The sequence below is a fragment of the Lissotriton vulgaris genome, chromosome 6 (genome assembly GCF_964263255.1).
Source record: "Lissotriton vulgaris chromosome 6, aLisVul1.2, whole genome shotgun sequence".
In the NCBI taxonomy this organism is placed as follows: domain Eukaryota; kingdom Metazoa; phylum Chordata; class Amphibia; order Caudata; family Salamandridae; genus Lissotriton; species Lissotriton vulgaris.
In genome coordinates, this window is record NC_141694.1 from 604966366 (window position 1) to 604980511 (window position 14146).

The following is a 14146-nucleotide window of genomic DNA, read 5'->3' on the forward strand; positions in this document are numbered from 1 at the left end:
TGGTGCCACTAAAATGGCATTTTCCAGCACAGGGGGGGAAAACGCCCAGCAGCCATGTGGTAAAAGAACACCCATGTGAGTACATGCCAAGCTTGTTATTTTATTATCCTTTGGACAGGAAGTGGGCACAGTAGCTAAGGGTAATATGGCGAAGTTGAAAACAGCACCCACAAGCTCCCCGCAGGGTTCAAACCACGGAACTATTGGCTCTTTTTAGGTCACGCATTCGAGACCTCTTGTATATACTTTAGTATATACTTATGTGTGTATGTAGTTTGTAGGCTCTGGAGATCAGCCCTAGGACTCGTCTGCTTCCGCTTAGGGGCTTTTTTTCTGTTCAAGTGCCTCTATTTAACTGTCCTAATAAAGAAGGACCTGTAGAGGTCAGTAAAATACCAGAATTGTATTCTGCTAACGGGCTTTCTTTTTTTGGCAACTGCCTCTATTTAACTTTCTTGATAGAAAACGACCAGCAAAGTTCAGTAAAATGCCAGAATCACTTTAGAATTCTCTAGATTCCAGTTCATAGAAATTGTCTTTCACGAGCACCCGTAGACAATAATATTCTTTTCAAATCTTGTATTTTCAGTGAAATGACCAACGAAGGCCCTGATTTTATATTAAAACAGCGCTTTGGACTATACCATTTCCCGCTGAAAGGCAATATTTCTCTCCATGTGTTCCCATACCTGGCGTGTTATGCAGTTTGGTGCTTACTTTTCACCATGCTAAAGAAAAGTAATGTGTCAGCACCCAGGATAATGTGCTGCAAAGCTAAATACATATAAGGTCCCAAAGGCGAGACCGATTGCATTGCAAATGCCTGTTTGGTTAAAGCGGTGGGTGCAATCACAAAATAAATATATAAGGCAGAGAAACGACTTTCTCTGGACAAGGCAGGTGGAATGACCCCTATGCTGGGTGAGACCTTGGGATCAGATATTGACAAATCGATGGCTGGAGCAATGGGACAAGCACCAGAGTGTTCAGGGGCCGCTAGCCCCTGTCAGAGTACTATCACTAGTTGGCATAACGCACGCAACAGGGACTGGATTGCCTCCATTCATAGTGCAGAATTAAATGCCCTCCCTGCACCCAAGAAGCTGCGGAGAGTGACTAGGAAAACTGATCCCTCAAAGAAAGGGGTGGGCGCAGCTAACTTGAACATTAAGAACATTGATGAACTGTGGGCTCCCCTGAAACAAAAAATTGTGAAAGTAATGACTAATTTTTGTAACTAAATCACTAAAGTCCTGGCTGAAACCAGAACCACACTTGAGAAAGTTGATAATGCATTGGCCCCCTTTATTCAGGTGTCGCAGACGGTGGTTTTACAGCAACAGTCTGCTCAACCAATAAATCCCCCTGTAGGGGCCCCAATCGCTACCCAGACCCGACACCCAGATATCTCTAGTGCACCAGGGGCTGGGGTACAAGCTTCTGACCCACTGATTAACTATCCTCTCCCCCTTTCAACTCGCCATAGCGCTCTGATCCACCGGGGTTACCACCCACACCAACGGGTAGCTAATTTAGATAGTTCATCTGCCCCAAACAGCCCCAATTTACCATTAATAGACCCCCCTCCAGCTAGTTCCCCTTTACTGTGGTTCTGGTAGGGGTACCAGGCTTGAACACCTCCAATGATGAGTCTACTGACCAATTGATTAATAAAGCAACCCACTGATTATGCAAACATGATAGATTTAATATAGCAGATCACAGGTATATTCTAATGACTAGGCGGGTTGCTTGGAACAGTCGGTCTAAGAACATATTCGAAGGTGAAAGTGTGATTACCCAGAACTGGTCCATAAGATCCTGTATCACACCTCTCAATCAATCCCAGTTGATTCAGAGATAAAACCACTTCCATTGGGATTTTTTTTATAGACCACCCCATAGCGCCACATCTCCCCATTGTCCAGCAGGTCAGAAAGGGTGCCCCACTCTTGTGGGGGATTTCGTCCTTATTTAATCTATTTATCCCCCTGAGGGACCTTAACAATATAGATTGACAACGAGAAGGAAGGGGTATGAGTGAAGACATTGACCTCCTTGTTGAGTGTCCCGTGGCTGATGAGACTAATATTGCAATAATAACAGCACCCAGTCCTGGACATAATGACCAAAGTATTTTAAGGGCTGGTAGCCCAGGGAAGGTCCCCATTGCACACTCTTTCAACCAGATTGGGGTTAGGGGGGATGATTTAAACATTGTGTCCTGGAATGTGGTAGGTGTAGCTAGGAAATTCCAGGATGAGCAGTGTCTCCAATTTATCAGGCATTTCCACATAATATGCATCCAGGAAACATGAGACTCAGATTTTTTCCTAGAAGGTTATAAAACACTTTTCTGCCCTACAGAAAGTTAAACGTGGTTATTGTTCTTAGGATCCACGGCATCATGAAGCCCCTAATGCAGGATTCTAAAGTTGCACAAGGGCTCAAATAACGAGCAAATCGTATCGATTTGTTCCAATAAATTTCTATAATGCAAAACAGCCACAAGGGTCGGCAAGCATTGTTAAGTTAAGTGGACGCCTGGAGCTAATTCAGGGGGAAGGCTTGTCGCAGACCCAATTAATTCTTGTGGGAGATTTTAATTGTCAACTTAGCGGCGAGCCATCGAGAGTGGTCCACTTGTAAAATTAGTGAGGGATTACATATGGAACACACTCCGGAAGGCGGGATTTGAATACCCTTCTAAACACTCATGGCCTAACATACACTCTGGATCTGATTGCCATCCCCATTTACTTACCGGTGTCTCCGACATATAAAGTCAGAGGTTGCTCTACATTTATTGATTTTATTTTTGTCCGTTGTACTGAGGAGGTTTATTTAATATACATCACAGCCCAATTAGTGACCACAATCCTGTGATCATGTCACTTGCTGCCCCTTGGAATCCGCCCATAACTCATAGGTTAACTGGAGGGAGGATTTCTGCTACTGATCAAGGAAGACGGTTAAGGTGGTGAAAAGGTCGATGCTACTGCTCTTAATATATCTTTGTTTAGCACAAGTAAGCACGAGATCCCGACTTGTTTGGATGAGCAAGATCAGGGAGAAGAAACTATTCAGGCTTTTATCGCGATCGCACAAGTAATGGATGAATTGCTAACAGTCCTGAAATCTTCCACCCGTGTGGACACCCCAAGATGGTTTGATGGGGAGTGCTCCCGGGCCTTAGAGATCTTAAGAAGGCCCTAAAACAGTCCCCAAGAGATGAATGCTGGCTGACCGTCTGCCGTCATAAGTACAAGCCGGTCGTCAAGAGGTTGAAGCATCTACTGCAAAAAAGTGCCTAGGATGGCCTAATAGAGGCATGTGAGCAAAAGGATAGTACCCGTTTTTGGAAGGTTATTAACAACCCCTGTTTCACAGAACCAGATAAACCAGGGCTAAGTCATAATATCTTACTAGAGCAATGGCAGGCTAATTTTAAGGCAGTTTATAATCATAGCGACAGTGAGCAACCGGTGCAGGAACTAAACTCTTACCATAGATCTGAACCTATTGCCTTTAACTTGGAGGAGGTTGGATTGGGAATTGAGGGATTGTCCCAGAACAAGGTGCCTGGACCCGATGGAATCCCCCTTTTTCCGTTATAACACAGAGGTATGGGCTCCACTCCTTGTAAGGGTTTTAAATGCGGCAGTAGCAACAGCAATGCCACTGCCATTGTCAGCTACTACCATTGTACCAATCTTTAAGAAGGGTGATAGGGACAGTCCACATTGTTACCGCCCGATATCCCTTATTGATGTTACAGTGAAAGTGTTGGGGCGGGTTTTACTGAACAGGCTGTCTGTGTGGTCAGATTTCAGCCAAATAATATCGGAGGTACAATATGCGTTCCGGGCTGGTAAATCCACCTCAGATTGGTGCCTCAACCTTTATCTCGTAATTGCGAAATATACAATAGCGAAACCAGGGGCTGTGTTTCTGGGTTTTATGGACCTCACTGCGGCCTTCGACCCAGCGAACCGTAGTAAACATTGGGAATTGCTGGGGGATCTCGGGATTGATCCGCCGATAATTAATATTTTATTGACCCTACAATCTAATTCCACTCCTGAAAATTAGATATACACAGGACGGGAGTGCCACTGATCATTTTAAAAGCTCAAGTGGGGTCAGACAGGGATGTAAATTGCCATTTTATGTACACTGTATGGACCTGCTTTAAGAACTTGATGTTCTGGACAGGTGTAAAGGAATGCGAGATAGAACCAGGTGTAAAGGAATGCGAGATAGAACCAGGTTACTGAGCAGTCCAGAGGTCGTTGGCCAATGCTCCAACTTGGACTGGTGTCTGGCTCCTGAAAGAGTGTGCCTACACCTGTGAGGGGTGCACAAGGAGGGTTGACAGGATTTGGGGCCTGTGGAAGCAGAACCAGGGGCTGAATTGAGTAGCCTTACCAGGATTAACCCCAGTCATGTACATATTACGTTTTTGTTTTGGAATTATAGTCCATATGCACATAAAGTGTCATGGTGCATGCCTCTTATGCATTTCACCAAAATATCACATGTAATGGGATGTACTATGTTAATGACTAAGCCGACAACCCTGAAGTGACCAATATAAAGGTAAGTCTTGTATATCTTTCGTTGAGATTGAGATTGTGCAAACGACTGCCAGATTAATTTATCTTGGAAACGTTTAGGGTCATCCCCATGCCATTCCCTTTCAGCTCTCCAGCCCTCACTTTGGCTTCTTTACACTTTTTGGACGTTCTTTAGCCCTTTTGGAATCCTATAAAATGTATTCCATCATATTCTAGATCACACCAGTTTGCTAAATAGACTAGTCCATTCCTAAACTACATTTGACAAAATAAAATTAGACTGGGATCTATGGTGACGCTGAGATACAGATCCCAACGTCATTCTAATAATAACATCTAGATAGATAAAAGCTAGATAAAGAGAAACCCCAGAGATTTGTTGTAATATAGCGCAGCATTAGGTCAGTTAGAGTAGTTGCTGAAGAACAAAATGATGATCCAGCACTGCCCTTTTGTGTGTTGAACTTAAGAATCAAGTGGAGGTTTCCAAGGGCTGCAAAAATAAATTGAGACTTTAAATAGTAGTGTCACAAAACCCCATTTACACTGGTGTAGTGTCAGAAATAATAAAGAGCAAAAATCTGGTATAAATTAAGAAGAAATTTCTGTCTACAGGACAAGATAGTTTTTTGGTTGCGTACGGAATCCCAAGAGTCTCAATGAAGTCATCTAATGCTTCTAACCTCTTCCTCTGCTAATCCTAACCTCCAATGTCGAAAAGATGTGTCACTGGACCTTCAAATGTGATTGGACATTGTGTGGAAGTCTTGTACTCCCAATATGCCGTTAATAGTAACATCTACAGGTGGTAATAATGGGGGTGATAGCTGGAAACTGTAGAATCTCTCTCATATGAACGCCACCATTAGAACAGCTTTACTACCTGAGAATGTGCAACTAGTAGTCAAACAATTGCTTAATAACCTGCAGTTGAGGTTTCAAACCTAACGTAGAGCAATTCTCTATGTACCGGTTCTGGGCTGACAGTCAGTGTGCTTGATATATTCGCGACAGCAGAGCATCCTGATCCCTTTTAATCTGGACCCAAGTAAATGATCTGACCACATATGGCTGTTTAAGTTGGATGTAGAAATGTATAAGTTTCTTTAAGTTCCTCATGAAGAATCTATCAAGAAATGAAGGCTCTTGTGGAAGGTACCAATGAGTATCATTGAGCCAGAGCTTTAAACGTAGAGACATTTCTAGTGGGAGAGTAACAGTAGTTTCCCATTAGAATTATTGTCTATTCAAGATACCCTTAGGCCTGTTATCTACCACTTTTTGATTTTCAGTGCAAAGTCTTGTTGTTTGTCCTTGCACATAGACTACTTTACCAGTTTGAGTAGTATCCCAAAGAAAGGCATGGGTAGTGTAATGTGGTAAAGGCTCATTTGGTGAAATGTATGTTCTTCCTCATTTGTATGGTATGCATACAATTATGTAAGAATTACAAGAGAGGGGCTTTCACTTCACCCACAAGTTGGCAGGCGGGAGTACTTGTTCTGATTGGGCAAAAGATGTGTGCTTCCACAATAAGATTCTTGGCCTCCACATAGCTGTGATCATTTTGTTTATTTATTCAGCTGCCTAAATCTGAATTTTCAGGGGCATGCACAACATTATAATGCTATTAATGTGTCTTAGACAACTAGATACGGTATGTTGATTTTCTCTGGCAGTAGCACAGGTGGGAGGAAGGCAGTCATTAAGCTACATGGATTTCTAGGTCTGGCTTGACAGTGCAGCTGTCACCTGACCTTTTATGTACACCAATATTGTTCTACAGTTCTTTGCTTCCACACAAATACATATTCAAACCTATGCGATTTACTTTTTGATGCTTCACATTTCCATACTGCATTCTTTTGAAGTCATACCTATTGGCATTGGAAATGGTTATTTTGTGTTTTGAGTGCCCCCTTTCAATGTGTTGTATTAAAGAGCCAAGAAGTTTAGTGCTGCTTTAACCGATGTCACAGTTCTTATCATATTTCTGATATGGTATTTTAACCCCTTCCATGCTTGTGATGGAACCACGCCGTCATGAGCCACGGGTGGCGTGTGCTCATGACGGCGTGGTTCCACGCCGTCATGAGCACACGTCATGACGGCGTTGCACCACGCCGTCATGAGCCACGGGTGGCGTGTGCTCATGACGGCGTGGTTCCATCATGCTGTGGCCGCTCCGCCCACGCGGCACTGATTCCCCACCTGTGCGGACTAATTAGTGAGTGGGCGGAGTCGTGACGGAACCAAGCTTTCGTAAGCACAGCCCGCCTGTGGCTCATGACGGCGTGGTTCCGTCACAAGCATGGCGGCGCCGCGCTCCCCCTCCCCCCCCCCCCCCCCCCCCACCCCCAGCGCCGTGGCGGAATTACCGCCGCGGTCAAGGGGTTAAGGCTATTTTTGATTGAAACTTGCAGGCATTATTTACACTGCTCTTAGTTTGTTTCCTTATGTTTTTAGGACGCAGAATATTGGAAAAAAATGAGTTCAGTAATATGGCAATTTCTTTGTAATAGAATGTATTAGTCAAAAAGTGTGGATGAATTATTTGAAAAATGCTGCAATCATGTTAAAATACATTCAGTATAGTCTAGGAGATCCACATCAAGTGAGGCTACTTCAATACCATTAGTTTTAGGTAGCTTCCTTACACATCAGAGCAATTAGAGTGTGCCAATTTGAATGGAGCGTACCTGCGTGTTTTGGAGCTTTTTGAAGTTTATTTTCGGAATGTGCAGGTGAGCATTGTGAGCTAATTTGCATGCCTTCTTGTCATCAAACCACTCTTCATTCATCTTTGGATTTAGATGTGTAATATAAATACTTTTCATAAACCACTTGTGGATCATGTGTTGTGTAAGGCATAACAGAAATGGTTGCATTAATTAAAGTATATATACATTTTGTAAAATATTTTCTACCAGGAAAATTTGAATAATGATAATACTTTCTAATTATGACTATAAAAAGCAATATTTTCTCTTACATGCAGATAATCCAGCTGATTGTGAGCCACCTTACTCTACCAGATCTGTGTAGACTAGCACAGACGTGCAAGCTCTTCCACCGACACTGCTATGACCCTCTACAATACATCCACCTCAGTTTACAACCGTATTGGGCAAAACTGAATGATAGTTCCTTGGAATATCTACAAACCCGCTGTAACCTTGTTCGGTGGTTGAATTTATCGTGGACTGGGAACCGGGGATTCATCTCTGTTCCAGGATTCAGCAGGTCAGTAATTCTATTTGCCTACTTTTTGACTAAGCTAACATGCCTGTCTGGTTTAGACAGCTAACTCTGGTAATATTATGTTGATAATGAAGAACAAATTCTTTAAATATTGTTAAAGCAAAACTAATTTACTTTTATTGCGTAGAAAATAAAGAATTTTAATTGCGAGGAGGCACATGATTTTATTTTTGATAGTTTGTATTTAAATGGTGCATTCATACTCTTTACCGAGGGCCTAATTTAGAGGTTGTTAATAGCCGGATATCAGTCAAAAAGTGACATAGGTACCTGTCTGTCAAGCTCTGTTCCCCCCTCGTTTTTAGAGGCGGGGGTACCAATGTGTTTCTGCTGGCAGAGCTACTGATGGGACAAGCTATCCGACACTCTCATAGTGGAGTATTCAGTGGCTGAAATGACACTGGAAATCATGCCCTATTCAGGGTTGACCTTCCAATTCCACGTTGGCTGTGCTTCTCCTTGCCTGGACTACAGTTGTGGTCTTGGGCAGAAAAAAGGTGCATTGTGCCTAAGCTGTGGGAGAAAACACTCAGCATGTCATGGACCTCGAAATTTCATTTTCTGTTTTACAACAAACAAATACTCCTTATGTACACCAGTACAATAGATTCATACAATCTCCCATCAGTCCGCTGCACTGCTTTGTGGTGAGCATCTTTATCTCCATTACATTTGCTCAGCTTGTTAAAATCCCTTGTCAGTTATTACTAGGGCTAATTAGCTCTTATCAGTCTCCATTGAAGGCATCCTACTTTCATAGCATTACGAGCTTGTTTAGATATTTTAGTTTTGTTAAGCACTGTTTTCCGATGAATTGCCTTTTTTAAGTGCTTATAGCAATGAAAAGAGATTCAGGCTTTAGGTGATCAAGGATGTAGGATATTCGGTGGAGTTGGACTATTGCTAAGATCACGTCTTCAACTGGATTCCAATTGCGTGCAGTGTGGGTTTACCTCTTCTTTGAGGGAGCGAAAGCATTAGTCCAGATCTTTTTATGTGTGGTTACAATGGCTTCTTTGAAGTGTTTTTTTCAGGGTTTTTATTTCTTTTAATTGCCATCGTGGACGTTTTTCCAGGATTTGGACCAGAGCATTCAGAGAACAGCTGAACTCTGCATGTGACAGTTTGATCTCTCAACATGGATCTTCTGGGTGCTTCTAACTTGTACAAGCGGATTTACATTGCTGGATCTTGGGTTTTTCTTTGGTGTATTGTTCATGAATAGTGATATAACGGGGCCAAGATAATCTTCAGTTGCCTTTACAATGACCAGTGTTGGATGGAGGAGAGTCACCTAGGCCTTCTGAATGGTTCTCAAATCGAAATCCTGAGATGGCTGGAAGAACTAGGAGTTATGTATGAGACTATTGTGACATCGTTCACTGGGTGGCCCATTGAAGTCCCTGATGAGGAGCCAACCTTTATTGGTTACAATTTGAAAAGAAGGATTGAAACAGAGGGGTGATGTGGCTGTGATTAGGAAAAAGGAGGATCAGCGGGGTCGGTGGGTGATTCTGGAATTAACCTTTAAAGTGGAGAAATTCACCCTCGCTACAGTCTATGGATCAACGGAGGATGATCCCGAAATCTTTCAATATTTGGACATGGAGTTGGCGTATTGGCCAGAGCCAATAGTAAGCTGCCGGGACTTTAATATACACAATCCTAAAAGCACATTCGCACAGGCGGGAGGTTGCTATCTAGGTAGGAAAAGGAGAACGTATAGAGCACTATCTGATCTGGTCATTCACAACTCCCTGATCGATCCTTGGATTAAGATCTATCCAAGCAGAGATGGTAGTACATTTTATTCTGCCCCCCCATAGAGTGATGGTCAGGTTAGATTATTTTTTGATTTCTGGGTCTCTGCTGATGGGGGCACGGATGGAAAAACATCCCCGTGTGGTATCAGATCACAGCCCTTTAGTTTTAATTATTGAAATAGGTCAGGTCCAGAGGAAGGAAAGGCAATGGACTTTTGAGAGAGCTTTGCTCAAGGATGAGGGATATAGGGAGTACATGGAAGGTTGGATTAGGAGTTTTTGGGATATTAATAGAGGAACAGCTGCCCCAGGGGTGTTTTGGGATGCATTTAAGGCCGGAGCGCGGGGGGAAACTTTGAGTTATGTACTTTCAGCGCAGAAAAGGGAAAAAGGCAGAATAGAGGAAATAAACAAAAAGTTGATGGAAGCAGAAGAGGAATTGGTGGTAGCCATCCGGCGGCAGCAGCTGTCGCTAGAAATACACTTACTTAGAATCGTCTCCCTTAAGGCAGCAGCCACAGAGCATATATCTAAGAAGGCAGCGGAGAATTATTTAATTAGGAAGGAAGGGGCTTATGAGTTTAGTGAGAAGGTGGGCCATCTGTTGGCGGTCCGAACTAGGCAGAGGCTGGCAGCATCAGATATTTCGGAGATCATAGATGGACAAGGAGATAGTATTGCAGGGGTAGAAGGAGTGAGGGAGGTTTTTAGGCAGTTTTATGCATCCCTATACCAGGAGGGTAGTGGGGGAGAGCTTCGAGAGATTGAGGGGTACTTGAGGGGTGTCACTCCGTCACTTATTGCCGCGGAAAGTAAGGAGGAGCTGGAAGCACCTTTTCAGGTGGAGGAATTTTTAAGGGCATTAAGTATTCTTCCCTCAGGTAAAGCTGCCGGCCCTGACCAACTACCGGTGGAATTTTATAAAACATTTCAAGGAGTATTAGGCACAGATATGTTTAACATTATGAGGCAAGCACAGCTTGGGGAAGCAATTCCTGATTCATGGGGTGGAGCTGATATAGTTGTGATTCTTAAGAAAGGGAAACCACCAAATCAGCTAGGCTCTTACAGACCGATTACCCTCATGAACGCTGATGTCAAAGTCTACTCGAAAATGTTGGCCAAGAGACTTGCAGGGATTATTGAGAGCTTAGTAAACTGTTCACAGCATGGGTTCATACCGGGCAAAGGGACTATGCAACACACCAGGCAGGTGATCACAATGTTTGATGCGGCAGGTATCCTGGGAGACCCTATGGCGGCACTTTTTCTTGACGCCGAGAAGGCATTCGATCGAGTCTCCTGGGAATATCTATGGTGTACTCTAAGGTGGAGCGGTATAGGGGAACGGTTTATTAAAGCAATGCAGACTTTATATAAGAACCCATCAGCTAGAATTAGAGTCTATAGGGGGTATTCAGCAGCAGTCAAAATAGAAAGAGGAACTAGACAAGGTTGCCCATCATCCCCTCTTCTATTTGCATTATATCTAGATCCCTTTTTGTGTAGGTTGGAAGGTAATCAAGGGATTCCCAGAATGAGCCTGAATGGTTGCGAAGCAAAAACACTGGCTTATGCAGACGACGTAGCCATTTTAACATCCAGCCCGGAGGGCGCCATTAGGGAGGTGGAGATGGAGGCTCAGAATTTCGGCCAGGTCTCTGGTTACAGTCTGAATAAATCTAAGACCCAGATAGTCTGTAATCGGCATGTACAAGGAGGTATAGACCCAAGAGTCGTAGAGTCGGCAGTTTACTTGGGGGTGGCAATATCGGCTGATGTGGAAATTGTCGTGCAGAACAACATGGCTCCCTTGATGGTTAGTGTAAAATCGGATTTGGAACGGTTGAATAACCTCCATCTTTCTTTAATGGGGTGCACAAACATAATTAAGATGCTTATATTGCCTAAATGTTTGTATTATTTTAGGGCAATCCCTCTTTTCTTCGAAGTAAAATGGTTCAATACATTGGAAGGTATTCTTGATAGATTTATTTGGGCGCAGGGCAAAACTCGTAGGGCATATAGATTCATGACACTACCGAGAGAAAGAGGTGGGTGGGGGGCACCGGATTTTAGATTATATTATCAAGCTGCTGCAATTCAGTATTTGCAAGGGCTGATAGGAGGGGGGGTTTAGATCAAAGAATAACAGATTGTTCCTCTAGAATTTATGCTGCCGTCCTAGGAGAGGATGTGGAAAACTGTTTTTTAACATGCGTAGAGTATGGGTACTATAAAAGGACCAGGTTTAAGACAGTCGAGGCGGGTATTAAGGTATGGAGTGCTTTTATGAAAAAGTTGGGCATAGGGAGATTTAACCGGTATACAAGGTTGTTTAAAAATAGATCTTTTCCAACTGAGGTATTTGGGGATATCACAATGGAAAGGTGGGCGGCAAAGGGGATTGTTCAGATAGGAGATGTTAGGAATTCGGAGGGTTTTGTATTTTCGGATTTGAGGGATAGGTTCGGATTGGATAGGCAGGATTTTTTTAAGTACCTTCAGATAAGGAGTTTTCTAGGGAGTAAGCATGGGGGGCAGGTGGGGTTTAACAGAATTGAGATCATAGAGAAAATAAAATCAGGGGGGGATCGCTCAATACGAAGTTTCTATGCCAGCTTCTTAGATGCAAAGCAGGATGATATGGATAAGTATAGTGATAAATGGGCAGGGAAACTGGAAGGCGAGATAGGGTGGTTTCAGGATTCACTGGATTTAGGACGGACAGTTCTCTGCTCTGCATCGTTGCAGTCGCAACACTATAAAACCCTATATTCACTCTACTATACCCCAGCCAGGATAGCGAAATGGGGTGGGACTACAGGCATTACCTGCCCGCGTTGCAACTCAGTAGAAGCAGATATAATACATATGTTTGCACTATGTCCACAGCTGCACACACTCTTAAGGGATATAGAGAATTTCTTTGAGGTCTCCTTAAGTATTAAGATAAGTCTTAAACCTGTACACATATTGTTAGGAGTAGTCCCCGAAGATGGTATCCCGCAGCGAGATTTCATCTTTGTTGCCATGGCTGTGTATAGGTTATGCATAGCGAGGGCCTGGTTGGATAAGAACCCCCCAGGTTTGCAAACATGGTTGTCTAATTTATTGGCAGCATATAATTTAGAAAAACCCATTTATGCAAGGAAAGGTAGGAAAGGAAGACAATTGGGCTTACGAATTTGGGAACCTATTATTAAATGGCGGCCGGGGTTGGGGTCGTCATGAGGATTTTGGTAATTTCTCGGTAATGTTTAGGAAATATCTGTAAGTAGGATTATGCATGAGGCATTGGGATTTCATTTACCGGAATCAGAGACGAAGTACTGTTATGTTTACATTTATGTTTATCAATTTATGGTTTTGAAAATTATGGCGCTCTGTCTAAATAATGTGCTGAATGAACAATAATAATTTTTTTTTTTTTTAAATGAAACGGGTGATATTTAATAAAATATCTACTTGTCCATGGGACCGATTTCTTCATCAATCTACATATACCTTAAAAGGTATGTAGTGGGGTGGCAAATTATGGCAGCAATCTCATTATATAAAAGCTCTCATAATAGCCTCTCTGCTTATGCCAGGGTTAATACTGTAGTAGGACTATAATACTAGCAATTTCCTAATTTTGCCACCTTTCTGCAGATCTACATACTGGTGCTGGAGAAAACAGTAAGCAATATTTAGTTCTAGGTTTGGAATGCCCCATTGAGTCTGTGCAAAGGGCACTTCTCTAATATTTTTCCATCCCGAAAAGGTTGGAAATCAGCTCCTGACAAGGGCAGAAGTGAAACTTCATCCAGGGTTGGAAAAAAAGTCGTTGGAAGGAAACAACTTGTAAACGCTCTACAGATTTTCACATGAGCAAATCTATATGTACATATGTAATTGTGCTAAAATACATTTAACAACTATTTTCTGGTCTACTTCTGTAAATTCTTGTGAATTCATGAAATACGTAAAATGCAGTAATGCAAGACATATAGCATAGGTGCACTCTGTTGATTTTCTTTAAGAATTTAGTCTGGCATCAACCAAGACGTTTTGATTTTATTAAAATTTTACCTCTCTCTATCGGCTGGCCACAATGTGATAGCATTCTGTTCTTTCACAAAGCGCATATTGGCACACAATGTCATTTTTTTTCCGTGCCAGGAACTACTGTGGCAATGCGTGCTTTTTGAGATCAAAACATATTTGATATTTTTGCCAATGGTTGTTACAATGGTGAGGGCCTGGCATCTCCCACAACAATATAGTTTTACAAAAGCCATGTCAAAACAGGACGCTTATGAACAGAACCAAGACTAACCACCAATGTCATACCTATTGGCTTTGCCAATGCTTATTTATTTATGTTTCCCATAATCTTGTTGAAACTGGTTACAATGACTTTCCATTCTGAATATTTTTTGAAAATACTAGCATGCATCAACACATTTTACTAAATGCTGCTTCTAAGAAATAGTACCTAAAATGTCACAGTAGTTTAGCAAAATGTTTTTTTTCGGAGTTGCGTTTGTTTTGGGAACATTT

At 42.5% G+C, this 14146-nt stretch overlaps 1 protein-coding gene across 1 annotated transcript in view; it reads left to right on the plus strand.

Moving 5' to 3' along the window:
• Positions 1-14146, plus strand: part of FBXL4 (F-box and leucine rich repeat protein 4) — a 267402-nt gene that overhangs the window by 164774 nt on the left and 88482 nt on the right. The window contains exon 5 of the mRNA XM_086926627.1: positions 7576-7820. Within this exon, the coding sequence (XP_086782753.1) occupies positions 7576-7820 (245 nt within the window). The remainder of the gene's footprint in view (positions 1-7575; positions 7821-14146) is intronic.